The sequence below is a fragment of the Taeniopygia guttata genome, chromosome 36 (genome assembly GCF_048771995.1).
Source record: "Taeniopygia guttata chromosome 36, bTaeGut7.mat, whole genome shotgun sequence".
In the NCBI taxonomy this organism is placed as follows: domain Eukaryota; kingdom Metazoa; phylum Chordata; class Aves; order Passeriformes; family Estrildidae; genus Taeniopygia; species Taeniopygia guttata.
The window spans coordinates 3,493,560-3,514,441 of record NC_133061.1 but is presented as its reverse complement, the minus strand read 5'-3'; the positions used below and the strand labels follow the sequence as shown (position 1 = coordinate 3,514,441).

Here is a 20,882-nt window from a genome sequence, read left to right as displayed (position 1 = left end):
TTCCCCATTATGACGCTATTTGCCCTCAGCAAGTCCCAGTTGCTCCCACTTTTCTCCGGTGTGTTCCCACTTCTCCCAGTTGCTCCTAGTATAGTCCCAGTCACTCCCAGTATGATCCCAGTCTGCCCCAGCAGGGCCCCAGTCACTCACACTTGCCCCCAGCATGGTCCCAGTTGCCCCCAGCACATTCCCAGTGGCTCCCAGTGTGGTCCCAGTCACCACCTGCATGTTCTGAGGTACTCCCAGTACATCCCAGTTGCCTGGAACATTCCCAGAGTCTTTGCCAGGCACTCCCAGTTACCTCAGCATGGTTCAGCTGCCCCCAGTTTTATCCCAGTCACTGCCAGTACATCCCAGTTGTCACCTGCATGACTCCTGTCATTCCCAGTTGCTCCCAGTTGCTCTCAGTGTGTGTGCATTTGGCTCCCAGCATGGGCCTGGCAGCTCCCAGTAACCCCCAGTCAGGGTCCCTTGGCACCCACTGTAATCCCAGTATGATCCCAGTCACTCCCAGTATGATGCCAGTGCCCCCCAGTGTGATCCCAGCTGCTCCCTGTCAATGCCAACATGACCCCAGTAACCACCAGTATGATCCCTATGACTCCCAGTCTCTCCCAGTATATCCCAGTCACTCCCAGCATACTCCCAGTCCCTCCCACTTCCTCCCAGTTACTTTCAGCATGATTCCAGTTGTTCACAGCCACTCCCAATCAATCCCAGTATGATTCCTGTCACCCTCAATGGACCTGGCTCCTCCCAGTCTCACCCAGCATGGACCTGGCTGCTCCCACTGTGATCCCAGTATGATCCCAGTTGCTGCCAGAATAGTTGCAGTTGTTCCCAGTTCCTCCCACTATGATCCCAGGTGCCCCTAGAATAGTCCCAGTCCCACTCAGCATGGTCCCACTCACTCTCAGCTGTCCCCAGCATGGTCCCAGCTGTTCCCAGTGTGCTTCCAGTCCCCCCAGTATGGTCACAGACACTCCCAGTATATTCCAGTTGGCCCAGTAAGGTTCTGGTGACCTCAGAATGATCGCAGTCTTTCCCAGTTACTCCTAGTTGCCTCCAGCATGATCCCAGTTTCTGGAAGTTGCCCAAAGTGTGGTCCCAGTCACTCCCAGTATGAACCCAGTTTCCCCATTTGTGGCCTCAGTCCCCTCAGCACGGTTCCAGTACCTTCCAGTTGGTCCCAGTTGCTTCCAATGTGTCCAGATTTTCCTCCCAACATGGGCCCAGTAGCTCCCAGTGACCCCCAGCCAGGATCCATTCACACCTGCTGGAATCCCAGTGGCTCCCAGGATGGTCCCAGCTGCACCCAGTCCCCCCCAGTATGGTTCCAGTCACTCCCAGTATGATTCCAGACCTGCCCAGAATGACTCCCTGTCACTCCCAGTGTGGGCCCAGTTGCTCCCAGTCACCTCCAGCATGGTTCCAGTCACAGCCAGCACACTTCCAGTCATTCCCAGTATGATGCCAGCCAGTTCCAGTAGGATCCCAGTATGAATCCAGCATGGGTACAGCTGCTCCCATTATCATCCACTGTGGTTCCAGTTGTTCCCATTTACCCCCACTGTGGTTTCAGTCTCTCCCAGTGTATCCCAGTTGCTCCCACCATGTTCCCAGTCACTCCAGTTGTCCTCAATTGCTTCCAGCCTGATCCCAGTTGCTCCAAGTAAGATCCGGTAGGATCCCAGTTGCCTCCAGCATGCTTTCAGTTGCTTCCTGTTCTCCCCAGTGTGATCCCAGTTGCCCCCAGTTGTCCCTTGTATCAACCCCATCACTCCCCATATGATCCCAGTTGCTCCCAGCATGGTCCCAGTCATGCCCAGTTGTCCCCGTTGTAGACCCACTCACTTCCACTCGCTCTCAGTTGTCCCCAGCATGGTCCCCGTTGTTCCCAGTGTGTTCCCAGTCACCCCAGTAAGGTTACAGACATCCCCAGTAAATCCCAGTGGCCTTCAGCATCTCTGTGGTCATTCCCAGACACTCCCAGTGATCCCAGGAAGGTGCTTGTTATCCCAGTATGATCTCAGTCATGCCCAGTATGTCCCAGTTGTCTCCAGCCTGCATCCAGTCATTCCCAATTCCTCCAGTTTGCTTGCAGCATGATCCCAGTTTTTCTCAGTTGCTCCCAGTAGCCCAAAGTGGGATCCCACTTGCTCCCTTTCATCACCAGTATGAGCCCAGTAACCTCCAGTATGATCCTTGTCACATGCCAGCACTCCCAGTATGGTCCCAGTATAATCCCAGTAACTTCCAATCACCACAGTATGGTCCCAGTTGCCTCCAGCTACATCAACCCAGTCAATCCCAGTATGATGCCATTTGCTCCCAGAGTGCTCCAAGTTGCTCCCAGTCACCCCCAGTACAGGGATGCTGTGCATGGTGTGTTCCCAGTCACTCTCAGACACTCCCAGTTATTAGTCCAGTCCCTCCCAGTATGATCCAGAGATGACGCCAGTGTGCTCCCAGTCAGTGCCAATATGAACCAGTTGTGCTCCACATGGTTCCAGTTGCCCCTTTCACCCTCACTGTCCCTCCCAGTCTCTCACAGTGTCCCCCAGTTCCTTCCAGCATATTCCCACTCACTCCCAGTTCCTTCCAGCGCGATCCCATTTGCTCACAACCGCTCCCAGTCAGCCTCAGTGTCGTGGCACTCACTGCCAGTATGATCCCAGTCACCTCCAGCATGATCCCAGTATAAGCCCAGTCGTTTCCAGCCATCCCCAGCAGGCACCCAGTGACTCCCAGTTCCTCCCAGTTGCTCCTAGCATGATCCCAGTTGCTCACAGCTGCTGCCAGTCACCCTCATCATGCTCCCAGTCACTCCCAGTATATCCCATTTGCCCCCAGCATGGTCTCAGTTGGCCCCCGTAGGCTCCTACTCTGTGTCAGTATGATCCCAGTACGATCCCAGTCTCCCTCGGGGTGACTGCAGTCTGCCCTGGCATGGGCCCAGCTGCTCCCAGTATGATTCCAGTACAATCCCAGTACAAACCAGTCCTTCCCAGTGCTGCCACTCCTGGCATCCCCGAGCCCTCTGTGCGTTCCCCCCTCCTGATCTCCTGAGAGGAGCCCCAAGGGCCGGCAGTGCCCAGGCAGGGTCCCCAGGCAGCCCCAGTTTGGATGTGCAGCCCCCAGTTTCCCCAGTTTGCCTCTCCTTTGGCCCGGGCCGGGTTCCCCCCTGGAACAGCGGCTGGGAGCAGCCGAGAGCCCCGCGCTGCCCATCCCGACCTGTCCCGGCTCCATCCCCGCTCCTGCCGCGGGCTGCCGGGGCTGCAGGAACGGGAACCGAGGGTGTTGCTGCTGCTGGGGGAGGAGGAGGAGGGAGGGAAGGGCAGGGATGAAGGAGGAGCGGGAGGTGGGGATGGGGAGGAGGAGGAGGAGGGGGGATGGAAGGGAAGGGATAAGGGAGGACAGGCAGGAGGAGACGGGACACAGGAGGAGGAGGAGGAGCGATGGAAGATGAGGGATGAGGGAGCAGAAGGTGGTGGGGTTAGAGAGCAGGAGGAGGGGGAAGGAAGGGCAAGGAGAGAAGGGCAGGGATGGAGGAGGAGCGGGAGGTGGGCTTAGGGAGGAGGAGGAGGAGGAGGGGGGATGGAAGAGGAGGGGCGGCAGGAAGAGGAAGAGGAGGTTTAAATACGCATGGAGCAGAGCAGAGAGAAGCGCGCGGTCAGCCCTGCCTGAATTCGCAGCCCCCACCTGTGGGATCATCGCCCCCCATCCCGCAGGTGAGCGGGGAGGGGGAGCTCGGGCCCGATCTCCCGGGGGGTGCCTGGGTTGGGTTTTTTGGGGAGATGTTTGGAGAAGGAAGAACTGCGAAGCTGAGTGGAAAAGGCCCCTTGGGGGGACTCCTTGGAGCCCCGGCAGCCCAGAGCAGGGAAGAAGGGGAGAAGGGAGCCCGGGAGCCCAAACAGCCCCGGCACCCCTGAATGGGGAGAGCCAAGAGGGGGGAGCTTTTGGGATTGCTGGGACTCCCGGCAGCCTGGGGAGGGCGGGCAGCGAGGAGAAGGGGGACCCCCAAACCAAGCGTGACCCCAGCAGCTGGGACAGGGGGGAGCCCCGAACAGCAAAGGGGAGGGAGCAGGGACGGGGAACTCCTGGGAGGCTTTTTCAGGGTGTTTGGGAGGTTTTTATGGAGCCCACGTGGCCAGGGACTTCTAGGGATGGACTGGGACAGAGGGAGCTTCCAACTCAACGTGCTCATCCCTTGTTTTCCCCAAACCAGGATTTCCCATTCCCAGCCCCTGGGAGGCTGCGAGGAAGAGGAAGAGCCTCTCCTTGTCCTTCCTCCCGCAGAGCAGGAGCTGAGGATGGAGAGCAGGGAGGACAAATCCCCGCGGCAGAACCTGGTGGAAGAGGCCGTTTTGAGCAGCTCCACAGCACAGGAACCCGACGGGGAGGAAAAGCCCCGGAGATCCCGCACAAGGAGGGGCTGCAAACGCAGATCGCGGGGATCTGAGGGGGAAAGACCCACCCTGGGCCGGGGAGGCGGCCGGAGATGGAGCCAGAGCTCGGAGCTGGGGGTCCCTGAGCAGCTCCATGATGGGGAGAAGCCCCACAAGTGCTCGGAGTGTGGGAAGAGCTTCAGGTGGAGCTCTGACCTGATCGTGCACCAGAGGATCCACACTGGGGAGAGGCCCTACGAGTGTTCTGAGTGTGGGAAGAGCTTCAGCCACGGCTCCCACCTGATCGTGCACCAGAGGATCCACACTGGGGAACGGCCCTACGAGTGTTCCAAGTGTGGGAAGAGGTTTCAGACCAGCTCCAATCTCCTCCTGCACTATCGGGTTCACACCGAGGAGAGGCCCTTCTGCTGCCCCGACTGCGGGAAGGGATTCAGGGAAAACTCAAAACTCATCAGACATCGCCGCATCCACACTGGGGAACAGCCCTACGAGTGTTCCAAGTGTGGGAAGAGGTTTCACACCAGCTCCTGTCTCCTCAAGCACTATTGGAGTCACACAGAGGAGAGGCCCTTCCGCTGCCCCGACTGCGGGAAGGGCTTCAAGCAAAGCTCCCACCTCACCGTGCACCGGCGCATCCACACTGGTGAGAGGCCCTACGAGTGTCCCCGGTGTGGGAAGAGATTCTCACAGAGCTCAAATTTGACCCAGCACCAGCGGAGGCACCACTAAGGGAAGCCCTGTGAGTGCCCCGAGTGAGGGATGAGCTTGGAGTGAGGGAAGAGAGTGAGGGAAGAGCTTGGAGTGAGGGAAGAGAGTGAGGGAAGAGCTTGGTGCACTGCTCCAGGTCCATCCCCCATGGGAGGATCCGGGCTGGATGATCCCCAGTGACCCCCGTTGGGCAGAGCCCTGCTGATCCGTGGTCCTGGTGATCCATGCTGGGTGTGGGGAAGGTGTTGGCTTCTTCTCCTTGTGCTGCTGTGATTTGGGGGGGTTCCCATGGATGGGGGATGGGAGGTGAGTGGGGGATCCTGGCGCACTGTGGGGGGCTCATGGCTCGGGGGGTCCCAGCGCTTTGGGGGAGTCAGGGAAGGGGGGAAGCAGTGAATGGGGGGGGGTCCCAGTAAATTGGGGGGGGGGGCGCTGATGATAACAGGCGGTCCTGGGAGACAACGGGGGGGAAAGGACCAAACCCTGAGCAACTTCCCCAGTGCTGGTGAACCCCCCGTGCCCCCAGCCCTTAGGGTCCCCCACAGTCCCTGCACTGTTCCTGGGGGTCCCGCGGCTCTGGGGGGGTCAAAGCGGAGGGGATGGAACCTCCGTCATGGATGGGGGCACAAAGGGGGTCCGGGCCCAGTGCTCGGTGGGGTCGGTGCACAAGGGGGGCCCGGTCCCTTTCCCGGTGCACGGGGGTGGTGCTGCCTGGGGGGTCCCGGTACTTGTGGGGTTCCCAGGGTTCGAGGGGGGTCCGGTCCCTATCCGGGTGCTTGGTGGGGGGGAGCAGTGCCCGGGGGGCTCCCACTGCTTGGTAATTGGGGGGTGTCAGAATCCAGGACATCCCTCTGGCTGCCCTGGATGTCTCGAGACCCTGGCAGGGGCCTCGGAGACCTTGGCATGGTGTCAAGAACACCGGTGGCTTTGGTTTTAGCCCCTGGAGAAAATTGCCAACTTTGTATGAGGAATTACAAGGCACAAGGGTTTGAGTAGCGTGGTAGGTGAATTAACACAGGGTGGAAAAGTAGAATTTTAACATTTTAAAATATGGGGTTCAATGGGACAAGGTGGAGGGATCTGGGTGTGTCCTGACCTTCTTCTCCTTCTTTTTTTCCTCCGTGTCTTGCTGTGATGGTGACACTTTTCTGTTGGTTGAAGGTAGAGACACACTGTCCAACAGAAATGATAGATATTGGCACGTTATTGTAAACACAGTACAGGTAGTTTTTAGTGTAAAAGGCAAACAGCGCCCTGAGGGCAGGGAGACTGCCACAGACCGACCTGCTAGACAGAGCTCAGCAGAGCGGACAAAGCTGTTAGAGAAAAGGGAAAATAAACGGCCCTGAGAAGCAAAGCTCCGCATCTCGACTCCTTCTCTGCCCACGCGGGCTGGGAGAAAAGGACTTTTCACAATCTCGGGGTCATCTCGACCCCCAGAAAACCGAGAGGGGGTCTCCACTCGTCCCAGTGCCCGGTGAGGGGGGTCAGTGCTCGAGGGGGGTTTGGGGGCACTGAAGGGGGTGCAGGTGCGGTTTTTGGGGGGTCCTGGCGCCCCCCGGGGCAGGGTCAGTGCTCAGCAGCGGGGGCTGCCTGGGGACCCCCCCGGCCCCCAAATCACAGCCGGGTCTCCTGCAAGGCACTGAGGGGAGGCTTGTTCACCCCCCGCCCCCACCAGCGTTGCCACACACCTTCCCAAAGTGTCCCCAAGTGCTCCCAAAGTGCCCTCAGAATGTCCCCGAGTCTCTGCCGAGGTGACACCGGCCTGATGACAGCCCAGTGGTGATGTTGCTCTGTGCACAGCAGCCTCGGGATGTCCTCCATGGCTCTTTGGCACCGCTCGGCCACTGCACAGCCACCGTGGCCAGGAGAGGGACAGAAGAAGAGGGCGTTGATGTCCCCAAGTGTCCCCAGCAGGTGACACGTGGCCAGGCGGGCACTGGCCTCCCACAGCTGCTCAGCCTCGGCTGCTGTGGCCACCAAGGCCGCACGGAAGTCAGGGGACACCTCCGTTATCCCCTCCAGGGCAGCCTCGCTGTCCCTGAGCCGGGGCTGCAGCTCCTGGGGGAACTCGGTGGCTTTGTCACACACGGCCACCAAGTCCCCCAGCAGCCCCAGGTGCAGCTCCAGCCGCTGTCCCCTCCCGGTGGCCGCATCCCTGCAGGCGTCGCGGAGCTCGGTGGCCGCCTTGGCCAGGCGGGCCCAGCTGTCCATGAGCCTGTCCAGCACACGCCTGGCGCTGGCCAGGGCTCTCACACAGGCCCAGGTGGTCCCTGGGGTGTCCCCGAGGTTGGCCAGGGTCCAGCCCAGGGAGGGGACACGGTAGTGGCGCAGGGCGTCCTGGAGGTGAAAGATCAAGGTCCCCACAGCCACGCGCAGGAACTCTGGGGACACGGCCAGCAGCACGTCCCTGTGCGGCCTGGCCACGGTGGCCATCAGTTCTCTCAGGGTGGCCACCAGCTCGCCCAGTGTGGCCACCACGGCCACCATCGCCTCCAGCAGCTGGTGGTGGGACAGCTGGGGAGGGGACAGGAGAGGTGTCACGGGCCTGGTGGCAGTTGTGGCCTCCTACAGTGGCCCCTGTGCCCTCCTGGGGTCCCATTTGTCCCCTCCCTGGAGGGCTCTGCTGTCCCCTCTGTCCCTTTTGTCACCCTCTCATCCCCCTCTGTGCCGCCCTGTTCCCTCCTACCACCCTCAGTCCCCTCCAGCCCCCTGCCACCCCTCTGTCCCTTCTGCCACCCCCGTGTCCCCCCTGTCCCCTTCCGCCCCCCCGCCGTGATTGTCGCACCCCGCGGGGCTCCATGGCCGCTGGGGACACTCCGGGGAGGGGACACGGCCGGGGACAGTTGGGGACACACGGGAACGCGGCGCGGCCGGAGAGGGGAAACAGGAAGAGGTGACGTCATCGCCCCAGCCCCGCCTCACCTTTGGCTGCTTTTGGGGGGATCCTGAGGAGAGTTTGGGGGGGTCCTAGGTGACCTTTGGGGGGTCCCAGGTGTGGCTTGGGGAGTCCCATGTGAGGTTTGGGGGGTCCCAGGTGAGGCTTTGGGGGGGGTCCCAGGTGAGGTTTTGGGGTCCCAGGTGAAGGTTGGGGGGTCCCAGGTGAGAATTCCCAGGGATTTGGGGTTTCCCAGCTGCCCAGGTGAGGTCTCAGGGGTCCTAGGAGAAGTTTAGGGGTCTCAGGTGAGAATTTTGGGGGTTCCAGGAGAGGTTTGGAGGTCCCAGGTGAGGTTTGTGGGGTCCTGAGGAGATTTTGGAGGGGTGCAGGTGAGCTTTAGGGGGTCCCAGGTGAGAATTCCCAAAGATTTGGGGGTTCCCAGGTGAAAACAGCTCGGGGGGGCCGAGGGGGGAGGAGCTGGGGAGCTTTCAGGGTGTGTCCCATGGGTGGGGGAGGGGCAGTGACGGAGGGTCCGGGGGAATTTTGGGGGGTGGGAGTGGGCAGGACAAACCCCCAGACACTGACCACGCCCTCTTTAGACCCCGCCCTGTGTTTGGCCCTGCCCCTTGCTGCTGGACACGCCCACCGAGCGCCCCGCCCCCTCAGGCCCCGCCCCTCCCAGTTTGCAGCTCCGGGTTCTGGCCCCGCCCCCTCCTGAAGCCCCACCCCAAATGAGACTTGGCCCCGCCCCGGATAGATTTTTATCAATGGAAACCAAAAATCGCCACAAATCGACCCAAAAATTCAAACCCAGGGGAGTGGGGGAGCAGGACCACACCTGTGATGTCACGGGGGAGGGGCCAGGTGGGATTTTGGGGGGCTCTTGGTGGGCTTTTGGGGGGTCCAAATGAGTTTGGGGAGTCCCAGATGTTTATGGGTGGGTCCAAGTGGGTTTTGGGGGAGTCCTGGTTGGTTTTGGAGGTCCCAGGTGGATTTAGAGGGGGGATCCAGGTGAGTTTTAGTGGGATCCCCATGAGTTCTGGGGTCCCAGTGAGTTTTGGGGGCAAGTCCAGCTGTCCCTGGGTGGGTCCAGGTGGGTTTTGGGTGGGTCCAGGTGGTTTTGGGGGAGTCCCAGGTGTTATTTGGGGGGATCCAGGTTTTCCTGGGGGCTCCTGCTGTGTTCAGGAGGCATCCAGGTGTTCCTGGAGGGGTCTCAGGTATCCCAGGGGCAGTTCTAGGTGTTCCTCCATGGCTCCAGGTGTTTTGTGGGGGGATCCTGGTGTCCTGGGGAGATCCAGGTGTGTCTGGGCAGGGTGCAGGTGCCCAGGTGTGCTGGGAGCTGGTGATCCAGGTGTGCAGGAACCCCAACATCTGGGTGGGCTGGGACTCCGGTATGAGGGATTGAGGTGGGAGGAATGTAGGTGTGAGGGTTCCAGGTGCCCAGGTGTGGGTGGGACCTGGTTATCCAGGTGTGATGTCACCTGGTTATGACATCACCCACCTACCCAGGTGTGACATCACCTCTTGTCCTAGGGTGACCTTATGGTGTTTGTATCTCCAATCTGTGTTCTGTTTACGTTTGATATTATGTTCTGTGCTTTCAGAACTGACTCTGAAAGTGAAGGTTTGTTTTGCCGTGTTATCATCTGGTTCACCTCCCCCCATGGTCTGCTGTCTAGAAAAGGCTAGGGCTGGGTGGCTGGCTTTGCTTTGCCTGCTTGCTTGGCTTGCTTGCTTTGCTTGCTTCTGCTTTTGCCTTTGCTTCCTAGTTAGGTTAAGCAGTCCAATTCTTTCCCTGGACTTTTGCTTTTTGCGTTCCTCTTCCTGAATACCATCCAACCTGCTCTGGACTGGGATCTAGGAAACACCAAGGAACACCAGGAGCCTGCATTTGGTGATCTGCAGCAGCCATCCCCAGTGCTGGAGAGCAATCCCCAGCGTCCAGACCCGGGCGACCACTCCCAGGAAAGACTTTCTGGATTTGTTCATCTCTTCAGAGGGGTGAAAGAGTTCTGTTGTCATCTGGTGTTGTTAATTGTTTTGGTGCTGGGGAGTGCTTTGTTCATCGAATAAACAGGTTCTTTTCCACTTCCCTCTCAGAGGAAATTTTTCCCTGAACCAGGTGGGTGGGGAGGGGCTGTGGGGGTTTATTTCCTGAGGGCTCCTTTCAGGGGGTTTTCCCCAAATTTGCCCTAAACTAGGACAAATATTTTGGCGCCCAACGTGGGGCTCGAGAGAGTGGAAAAAACCCTGTTGTAATCATATTTTTGTTCCAATTATTTTGTGTGGGTATGGAGCAGTTATGTTGTTTGAATTAATATTGTCTCTTGGGGTGAAGGCCTGCATGTGTCTCTGGTCCCTAGGGGTTTTTGAGATCTTAATCCCCCTATGGTCCCTAGGTTTATTTTTTTATCCAGGAATAGCTCTGGTATTGTCCCTAATACGTAGGTTTTGCAGTAGAAGGGCACTGACCAGAATATCCATCGTGCTGTGCTTGGGTGTAATAGCTTCCAGAGGGTTTATAAAGGTGCTGAGGTCTGTTCCTGGAATGTATGGTTCATGGTTATGGTTGTACAGCCAGTTTGTTAGAGGGGAAGTAGGGGATGAGGCTTTTCAGCCTTTGCTTTCCTTCTTCTCCTCTGAATTTGTTACCTCCCTATTAGAGAATGTTCAGTTTCCCCTGACTGTTAAGGAGACCATCTTCCTGGTGTTTAATCTAGTAAGCTTTCTCTATACAGTCTGCAGTCTCTCTAGAATGAGGGCTGAGATTTCTAGAGGGGCTGATGAGACCTCTGACCCAGGAGTAGACCCAGGTGTGAGAAATCCTGAGTGGTGTGGGAAATGGGAGGATATGGACCAAATCTTAAAGGAATTTTCTGACCCTATAGCCTGGGACTTTCCAAGTGAACAAATTCAGAATCCGGCTGAGGTGGCGAAGTACCTGAAAGAGAAGTGCCATGATAACTCTAAGGAGAAAAAAATCATTGCAGTGAGCTGGGCCCTGGCATATGCTTATCGCACCCTGCTAGATACTGTAGGGCAGCAGACAGAGGAAGGGGGGCAGGGAGATAAATCAGCAGCTATCCCAGTCACTCAGGCTGCAGCCAACACCCCCGGCTCAAAGCCAGCAGCTAAACCAGACTCAGCAGCCAAGCCTCAACCAATGGCTGTTGCTACTAGCACAAGAAGTGGGAAGCGCACAGAAAAGACCAATCGACCAGTGGATGATGACGATGATGATGATAATGCAGGAGAGGGACCCTCAATGCCTGCTGACATAAAATCAGAAGTCAAAGCAACTGGTACAAGATCAGAGGCCAATACTGAGTCCTTTTCCCTAAAGGACCTTCGTGGCCTGAGGAAGGATTATACCCGACGACCTGATGAGTCTGTAATTAGTTGGTTGGTCCGTCTTTGGGATGCTGCAGGCGAGGCTACAATTCTGGATGACACTGAGGCAAGACATTTGGGATCCCTGTCACATGATCCTGTCATTGATCAAGGAATGATGAGGGGGGCTAACCCTCGCAGCCTCTGGGCACGGGTTCTGGAAAGTGTAGCACAAAGATACCTGTGTGCAGATGATCTTTATATACAGCAGACCCAGTGGAAGACTGTAGAACAAGGGATCCAACGTCTGAGAGAAATGGCAGTGGCAGAGATTGTCTTCTCAGATGAAATAACAACTAGGAATCCAGACTTGGTACCATGTACATCTGTGATGTGGCGAAAACTTGTACGGCTTGGGCCACATGACTACGCTTCTGCCTTAGCAATAATGAAGCAAGATGAGAGGGATGAGACCGTGCTCGAAATGGCAAGGAAACTCCGAGCATATGCAGATGCTGTACATGGCCCAACCCATGCCAGAATTGCAGCAGTGGAAACACGTCTGCAGAAATTAGAAGATAAGATAGAGGAGAAACATAAGAGACTCAGGGAGGAGATAAAGGAGGACCTTCTCCAAATCTCAGCAGTACAGATCAGAGGTTCTGGTATCCAACGTAGACGTTCCTCAGATGGTGAGAGAAGGTACACCCCACGAACTGAGCTGTGGTTCTTCCTGCGCGATTGCGGAGAAAACATGAGGAAATGGGACGGAAAACCTACTGGTGCTCTGGCACAACGGGTGCGTGAATTGAAGGAAGGTAAGATTCAGAGAAGAAGTGCCACCAAAAGGAGAGCAGCTCCAGTTGCCCGTAGCCAAACTGCCAGGCATGATGATGATGATGACATGTCTGATCCCCTTGAAAGAACTTCTAAGACATACGCCCAAGGCAAGAAGAATAACCAAGCTTAGAGGGGCCCTGCCTCTAGCCAGGTAGAGGCGAGGGAAAACCGTGTTTTCTGGACTGTGTGGATTCGCTGGCCTGGCACATCAGAACCACAAAGATATAAGGCTTTGGTTGATACTGGTGCACAATGCACGTTAATTCCATCGAGACATGTAGGGGCAGAATCTGTCTCTATTGCTGGTGTGACAGGTGGATCACAGGACTTTACCTTGGTGGAAGCTGATGTAATTCTGACAGGAAATGAGTGGAAGAAACACCCTATTGTGACTGGCCCAGAGGCCCCATGTATTTTGGGCATAGATTACCTTCGAAAGGGGTATTTTAAAGACCCAAAGGGACTCAGGTGGGCATTTGGGATAGCAGCTGTAGCGACAGAGGGCATCCAGCAACTGAACACCTTGCCTGGACTGTCTGAGAATCCAACTACAGTAGGACTGTTGAAGGGAGAAGAACAAAAGGTACCAGTTGCCACTTCAACAGTGCATCGTCGACAGTACAGAACAACTCGAGATGCTGTGGTTCCCATCCATAAGCTGATCCGAGAGCTGGAGAGCCAAGGGGTGGTCAGCAAAACCCACTCACCCTTCAACAGCCCCATTTGGCCTGTGCGTAAATCTGAAGGAGAATGGAGATTGACTGTGGACTACCGTGCATTGAATGAAGTGACTCCACCACTGAGCGCTGCTGTGCCAGACATGCTGGAACTCCAGCACGAGCTGGAGTCCAAGGCAGCAAAGTGGTACGCCACTATTAATATTGCCAATGCATTTTTCTCCATTCCTCTGGCAGCAGAATGCAGGCCCCAGTTTGCCTTTACATGGAGGGGAGTGCAGTACACCTGGAACCGACTGCCCCAGGGGTGGAAGCACAGCCCCACCATCTGCCATGGACTGATCCAGACTGCACTAGAAAAGGGTGAGGCTCCAGAACATCTACAATATATTGATGATATCATTGTGTGGGGGAACACAGCAGCAGAAGTGTTTGAGAAAGGAGAGAAAATCATCCGAATCCTCCTGGAAGCTGGTTTCGCCATCAAGAAGAGTAAAGTGAAGGGACCTGATCGAGAGATCCAGTTTTTGGGAGTGAAGTGGCAAGATGGACGGCGTCAGATTCCTACAGATGTCATCAACAAGATCACAGCCATGTCCCCACCAACCAACAAGAAAGAGACACAAGCTTTCTTAGGCGCCATTGGTTTTTGGAGAATGCACATTCCTGAGTACAGTCAGATCGTGAGTCCTCTCTACCTGGTCACCCGCAAGAAGAATGATTTCTGCTGGGGCCCTGAGCAGCAGCAAGCTTTCACCCAGATAAAGCAGGAAATTGCTCATGCAGTAGCCCTTGGCCCAGTCAGGACAGGACCAGATGTGAAGAACGTGCTCTACTCTGCAGCCGGGAACCATGGTCTGTCCTGGAGCCTTTGGCAGAAGGTGCCTGATGAGACTCGGGGCCGACCACTGGGATTTTGGAGTCGGAGCTACAGAGGGTCTGAAGCCAACTACACCCCAACAGAGAAGGAAATCTTGGCTGCCTACGAGGGAGTCCAGGTCGCCTCAGAGGTGATTGGCACAGAAGCACAACTCCTCCTGGCACCCCGACTACTGGTGCTGGGGTGGATGTTCAGAGGAAAGGTTCCCTCCACCCACCATGCCACCAGTGCTACATGGAGCAAGTGGATTGCTCTCATTACGCAGCGTGCCCATATTGGTAAGCTGAATCGCCCTGGGATTTTGGAAGTAATTACAAATTGGCCCGAAGGTGAAAGTTTTGGTGTCACAGATGAAGAAGAACAAGTGACAAGGGCTGAAGAAGCTCCACCATACAACCAACTGCCAGCAGAGGAAACACGCTACGCTCTCTTCACTGATGGTTCCTGTCGCATCGTAGGGGTGAATCGGAAGTGGAAAGCAGCTGTATGGAGTCCCACACGATGGGTTGCAGAGGCCACTGAAGGAGAAGGTGGATCAAGCCAGTTTGCTGAACTCAAAGCCGTTCAACTGGCCCTAGACATTGCAGAAAGGGAGAAGTGGCCAAAGCTCTACCTCTACACTGATGCATGGATGGTAGCAAATGCTCTGTGGGGGTGGCTAGAGAGGTGGAAAGAAGCTAACTGGCAGCGTAGAGGAAAACCAATTTGGGCTGCTGAAGAGTGGAAAGATATCGCTACCCGGGTAGAGAAGCTACCTGTGAAGGTTCGCCATGTAGATGCCCATGTCCCCAGAAGCAGAGCTAATGAAGAGCAGCAAAACAATCAGCAGGTAGATCAGGCTGCGAAGATAGGGGTATCAAAGATAGACCTCGACTGGGAACACAAGGGAGAGTTGTTCCTAGCACGATGGGCCCATGATGCCTCAGGCCATCAGGGTAGAGATGCCACTTATAAGTGGGCACGAGACCGAGGGGTGGATCTAACCATGGACTGTATTTCTCAGGTGATCTACGACTGTGAGACCTGTGCTACCATCAAACAGGCCAAGCGGGTGAAGCCCCTGTGGTATGGTGGGCGGTGGTCCAAGTACAGCTATGGGGAGGCCTGGCAGATTGACTACATCACACTGCCCCAGACACGCCAAGGCAAGCGCTACGTGCTCAGTGGTTGCTTCTAGCCACCACTGGATGGTTGGAAAGCTACCCTGTGTCTCATGCTACAGCCCGTAACACCATCCTGGGCCTTGAAAAGCAGATCCTTTGGAGGCATGGTACCCCTGAGAGGATTGAGTCAGACAATGGGACTCATTTCAAGAACAGCCTTATCAACACCTGGGCTAGGGAACATGGCATTGAGTGGGTGTACCACATCCCCTACCATGCACCAGCTGCAGGCAAAGTGGAGAGGTACAATGGACTGTTAAAAACCACCTTAAAAGCATTGGGTGGGGGATTTTTCAAGAACTGGGAGCAGAATCTGGCAAAAGCCACCTGGTTAGTTAACACCTGAGGCTCTACCAGTCGATTGGGCCCTGCCCAATCTCAGCTTTTGCATATCGTAGATGGAGACAAAGTCCCAGTGGCACATGTCAGAGGTTTGTTAGGGAAATCAGTGTGGATCAGTTCTGGCTCGAGTACAGACAAACCCATTCGTGGGATTGTCTTTGCACAGGGACCAGGTTGTACATGGTGGATAATGCAGAAAGATGGAAGAACACGATGTGTACCTCAGGGAGATCTGATTGTTGGGTGAGAACTATGTGTAAATATCACTGTTTGCTGAATATTACTGCCATTGTCTGTGTATAGCTGTATATTGGATGTATAATATATGTGTTTGTAGGGTTTGAATATATATATTAGTTTTAGTAGTAAGCTGACAATATGGGGATAAGGGGTGGAATGTCCTAGGTTGACTGTATGATGCCTTTATCCTCAATCGTCTGCTCTGTTTATATTGAATAATAAGTTCTACACCTTTAAGACTTGTTCCAGGAGTGAAGGGGGTGGGGGGGGAAGAAGCGCGGAGTTTGTTTTCAAGAACTGCACTCCCTCCTCCACATTCCTGCTCCTGCACTGTGTCATCTGCAGATGGACAGACAGCGAGAGAGCTCTCCTTTGCTTTTTTTCTAGTTAGTTTTAGCTAGCTGAGGCAAAGAAGTTCCCTGGACTGTGTTTTTTCCCTTTCTCTGGACCTGCTCTGGACTGAACCCCCAGAAGAGCAGCAGCAGCAGCACCTGTGGCCCAGCGGGCCGGGCCTGGGCCGTGGCATTTCCAGCGCTGGAGGGACTGATCAGAGACTGAGTGAGCCCAGCTGCAACCCAGGGGATTTTTCTGAGTTTATCTCTCTCTTGGAGTGGCGGGAAGTTTTATTGTTTAATATTAAGTTTGCTTGTTTAATAAACAGGTTTTTTCCACTTTCCTCCAAAGAGGTATCCTTTCCGAACTGGTTGGGGGGAGGGCCAATTGAATCTGCTTTCCTAAGGGAAACCCTTTTAGGGTTCTTTCCCCAAATTTGCCCTGAACCAGGACAGTTATCCACCACGGAGAGACGAAGACATCCGAGTTTAGACCAAAGCCAATTTTATTGAGTGTACCAGGTTTTTATACAGGGCGGGATTTACTTCTATGGTGCTTATATAGGGCTCTGTTTTTGGTAACAATTTCCCATTGGTAACACATTCTTTGTGACATACAGTAACCTGGGAACATTTATCTTATCACAAAGTCTCACACCATGTTGCTTGGTCACTCCTTGCCCAGGGAGACTTAAACTGTGTCTGTGTCTCCCACAGTTTCGGCTCAGTCAGGCCTCAGATATTGGGCCCCTTTATCAGCTCCATTGCTTTACTCTCTGTTTTATTCCCCATACGGGGGCACCAGGGCTCTGCCCAACGGGGGTCACTGGGGATCATCCACCCCGGATCCTCCCATGGGGGATGGAGCTGGAGCAGCGCACCAAGCTCTTCCCTCACTCTCTTCCCTCACTCCAAGTTCTTCCCTCACTCCAAGCTCTTCCCTCACTCTCTTCCCTCACTCCAAGCTCTTTCCTCACTTGGGGCACTCACAGGGCTTCTCTTAGTGGTGGCTCCGTTGGTGTCGGGTCAAGGCTGAGCTCTGTGAGAAGCTCTTCCCACACTTCCCACACTCGTAGGGCCTCTCCCCGGTGTGGATGCGATGGTGCACGGTGAGGTGGGAGTTTAGCTTGAAGCCCTTCCCGCAGTCGGGGCAGCGGAAGGGCCTCTCCTCTGTGTGACTCCGCTCATGTAGGAGGAGATGGGAGCTGGTCTGAAACCTCTTCCCACACTGGGGACACTCGTAGGGCCTCTCCCCAGTGTGGATGCGCTGGTGTTTTCTCAGGGCTGAGCTCCATCCAAAGCTCTTCCCACATTCCAAACATTCGTAAGGCCCTTCCCCGGTGTGGATCACCTGGTGCTCAATCAGGCCAGACTTGTGTCTGAAACCCTTCCCACACTTCCCACACTCGTAGGGCCTCTCCCCAGTGTGGATGCGCCGGTGCACGGTGAGGTTGGAGTTTTGCTTGAAGCCCTTCCCGCAGTCGGGGCAGCGGAAGGGCCTCTCCTCTGTGTGACTCCGCTCATGTACGCGGAGATCGGAGCTGGTCCGAAACCTCTTCCCACACTCCCCACACTCGTAGGGCCTCTCCCCAGTGTGGATCCTCTGGTGCCGGATCAGGTTGGAGCTCCAGCTGAAACCCTTCCCACATTCCAAGCACTTGTGGGGCTTCTCCCTGCCATGAGACTTCTCCACCAGCTCCGAGCTCCGGCTGGATCTCCGCCCGCCTTCCTGGCTCAGGGGGGCTCTTTCCTCCCCGCAGCTCCCTGGGCTGGGTGTGCAGCTCCTCCTCCTGCAGCATCTCCGGGGCTTTTTCAACTCCTCCATCCCGACACACCCAGGGAATGAAAAATCCTGGTTTGGGGAAAAAAACAAGAGGAGAGCACCTTGGACTGGAGGTTCCTCCTTGCCCAAGTTCATCTCAGGAAGTCATTGGGAATCTTGTGTCTGTAAGAACCTCCAAAACACCAAGATTCAGCCCAAAAATCCCACAAACTTCAAGATACAGATCGAAAACTCCCCAAACATCACAACTCAGCAAAAACCTCCTCCAAAACATACAGATTCAGCTGCCACATAAAAACCAAAGCACCAACATTTAGCCCACGAAAGCTCAGAAACACCAAGATTCACCCCGCGAAAATCCTGGATCACCCTCCACAGTCACCTGTGAAACGCTCCTGGGGCTGGAGGGAGGCTGCAGATACAGGGAGGGGTGGAACCTTCTGCTGCTTCCTCCTTCTGCTTCTCCTCCTCCTCCTGTGTCCCTACTCTTCCTCACACTCCTCTTCCTCCTGCTATTCCTCCTTCTCCTGCACAATCCCACCTTCTCCTGCCACCTGCATCGTTTGACCATTGTGTTCCTCAAGCCTGCTTCTCCTTCCCTTCTCCTCCTGTCCCCAGGCCCAGCACCCACTGCCGGCTCCCTCTTCCCCCCAGACCCACAGCATCCCAGCCGAGGGGCAGGGATGGAGCTGGGGCAGGTCGGGCTGGGGCAGCGCTGGGCTCTCGGCCGCTCCCGCCCGCACTCGGTCCCCACTGCAGCCGCTCCCGCCAGGACAGCGCGGGGGGGCCCGGCCTTGGCGCTGCCCCACTCCCACCTCCCCAAATTCCCCTCGCGGGGGCGATGGGGCCGAGGGGGGGGCGCAGGTGGGGTCCAGGTGGGGAACGCGGGGAGCTGCGAGTCTGCCTGGCAACTGGTGAGTCATCAGCGCCGCGGGCTCTGATTGGCTGAGCTCTGCCTGAGGGCTGCGCCTGCAGCAAAGAGGGGACACCCTGCTCCAGGGGGGATGTCCCACAAACGGGGGACCCCCATGAAAGGAACAAGAGCAAAGTGTCCTTACAAACAGATACTCTGAATCTGCTCGGAGATAGGGTCAAGCAACTTTTATGTAAGTAAGTGACAGGAGAAGCCTTGGTTTCAGAAAATGTTATTAATTGATGACACAGACTGCTGCTCAGCCAAGGTCCTCCTCTATTCGTGAACTTCCAGAAGAACAACAAAGACTTAACAGAGCCATGAATATTATTTGCTGTATAAAAGCAGGGAGCATATTAAGGGAGTATGTAGTAGGTGGATTAGGAAGTCTGTAGCTCTCAAGTGCTTCAGCCAGTGGGGAAAGCGGAGGGAGATGTGGCCAGGAGAATTAGGGTGAAAAGGAGGCTGTGTCCTCCAACAATTGGAGAGATCCCATGGGGAATGTCCCATGGCCGCTCCCATTTTTAGAAATGAAATTAGTTTCACAGGACTCCTCTGTCTGCTTTGTGGACAGAATCCTCTGGTGATGTCAATTTTCCCGCACACCCTGGGGCAGGGAGTGCAGATGAAGGTGCCTCACCCACTTTGGGTGATCGGCTCCCTTGGCTGGCGGCGGCACCGGGGATTGATTGGGGACCCGGGAGTGACCAGGAGACAGACGAGTGACACATCAGGGGGGTCTGTGAAGAGTCAGCAGGGAGAGAGCACTGAAAATCTCATCAGTGAGTGCCCTGGGATCTTCGGGGAGTGAACATGGCAGGGCACCCATGGAGGGGAGAAAAGGGAAAGCCAGGGAGGGGTCCTGGCCAAAGGGAGGATGACCCCAAAATGTCTCTGAAGGGTCCCTTGGGAGAATGCTGAGGTAGTTTGCACATTCCCCCAGAGGTAATTAAGGACATGGACACCCAGGGGGGCAATAAGGGAAGGGGAGAAGGGATTTGGACAACAGGGGATGGATGGTGTTGGTGTGCTGGGAAGGGATCGGGTGAAGGGGAGTGTGCAGCAATATGGTTCAGGCAAGAAGCAGCAGGAGGAATGTGTGTGGTAAGAAAAAGAATGATGGCAAAGATGAGGAAGAGAAAAATACTCAGGATTGGGATGTTTTTCAGCAGGGTCTTATCCTGACAATTTGCCAGCTGATACTTTGAATTCGCAGTTTCCAGGAGAGGAAAAGCAGGAGGTCAGGATGTCAGGGGTTTCTCTGTGGTGGGCAGCGGCAGCAGCGGGCGCAGAGGTGCGGGACCGGGAGCAGGGCTGGGGGCCTGTGGGGAGCTGCGGGGCCGGGCCGGGGCTGTGGGGCAGCCGGGGCTCAGCGCCGGGCGCTGCCTGAGCCCACCAGCCCCGGGCAGGGCCGGCAGTGGCCCCCGGCCCCCAGGAGGCTGCGGGACGCCCCGGCCGCTGCCCGGCCCCGGGGAGCTGCCGGCCCTGCCCGCCGGGGGGGCCGCCTTTGGACACTGCGGCAGGACAGGCACCGGCTCTGCCACCCGGGCTGTGCAGGGGACCCTGAGCACAAGGAGCAAAACAAAGCAACATCTGGGAAATGCAGAGTGCACATGGATGGATCAGGATTTTCTGTTAAGGATTTGGTTTGGGTCCCTGCAGAAAGGAAAGATTTTGCAGAAAGCTCAGCAGCTCTCAGAGGATGAGCACCCACAGGCAGTGACCGGGGCTGCAGGAGTGGCACAAGAAGGCCCTGCAGCACTTGGGCACAAAGGCACAGCAGCTGAAGGCAAGGAGGGATTAGCAAAAGGCCAAGCTGAAGGCAAAGGCCATGGCAGAGTTCCCACAGCCCCTGAGGGATCAACCCCAGGGCCCAAGGGGGCCCCAGCACCCAGGGGACGGCGTCGGCCACAAGCACCTGGCAGAGGCATTGCCCTCCTGGCCAGGGCAGAGCCCACCCAAACAGCCCCTGGGAAGGAGTCAGGGCTCCAGCTGCAGCCCACAAGGACACTGCAAGCACAGACAGCAGCACCCTCAGGAGGAGCGAGTCCACCCCTGCATGGACATGGATTGTCAGGGCTCTCTGAGCTCCCATCCCACCGGGGACCCACCACACTGCAGCCCTGGAGAACATCCAGGCTGGGTCTGCATCCAGAGGAGGCCTCTCCTGATGGACACAGGGGCCTCTCCATCCACTCTGAATCTTACACCTAAGGGGGAAACATTGTAAAGGAATGTTTTCATTATTAAGGGAATAAATGGGAAAGCTGAGCTGGTGTCATTTGCTCAATTAGGAGCTGTGGGAGGTTAGTTTGAACTAAACTAATTTTTTTCTCTTCCTACTGTGATTGTAATTATCTAGGAAGGAATTTGATGATGGCATTGTA

The 20,882-nt window shown here is 56.1% G+C and overlaps 2 protein-coding genes across 2 annotated transcripts in view; one reads left to right on the top strand and one right to left on the bottom strand.

Moving 5' to 3' along the window:
* The window catches only part of LOC140681480 (uncharacterized), a 1,248,316-nt gene that overhangs the window by 358,055 nt on the left and 869,379 nt on the right, over positions 1–20,882 (top strand). Inside the window, 1 exon segment of the mRNA XM_072921322.1 lies at positions 4,539–5,127. Within this exon segment, the coding sequence (XP_072777423.1) occupies positions 4,539–5,127 (589 nt within the window).
* The window catches only part of LOC140681450 (uncharacterized), an 86,732-nt gene continuing 82,649 nt past the window's right edge, over positions 16,800–20,882 (bottom strand). The window contains exon 6 of the mRNA XM_072921282.1: positions 16,800–17,472. Coding sequence (XP_072777383.1) covers positions 16,800–17,472 — 673 coding nt within the window. The remainder of the gene's footprint in view (positions 17,473–20,882) is intronic.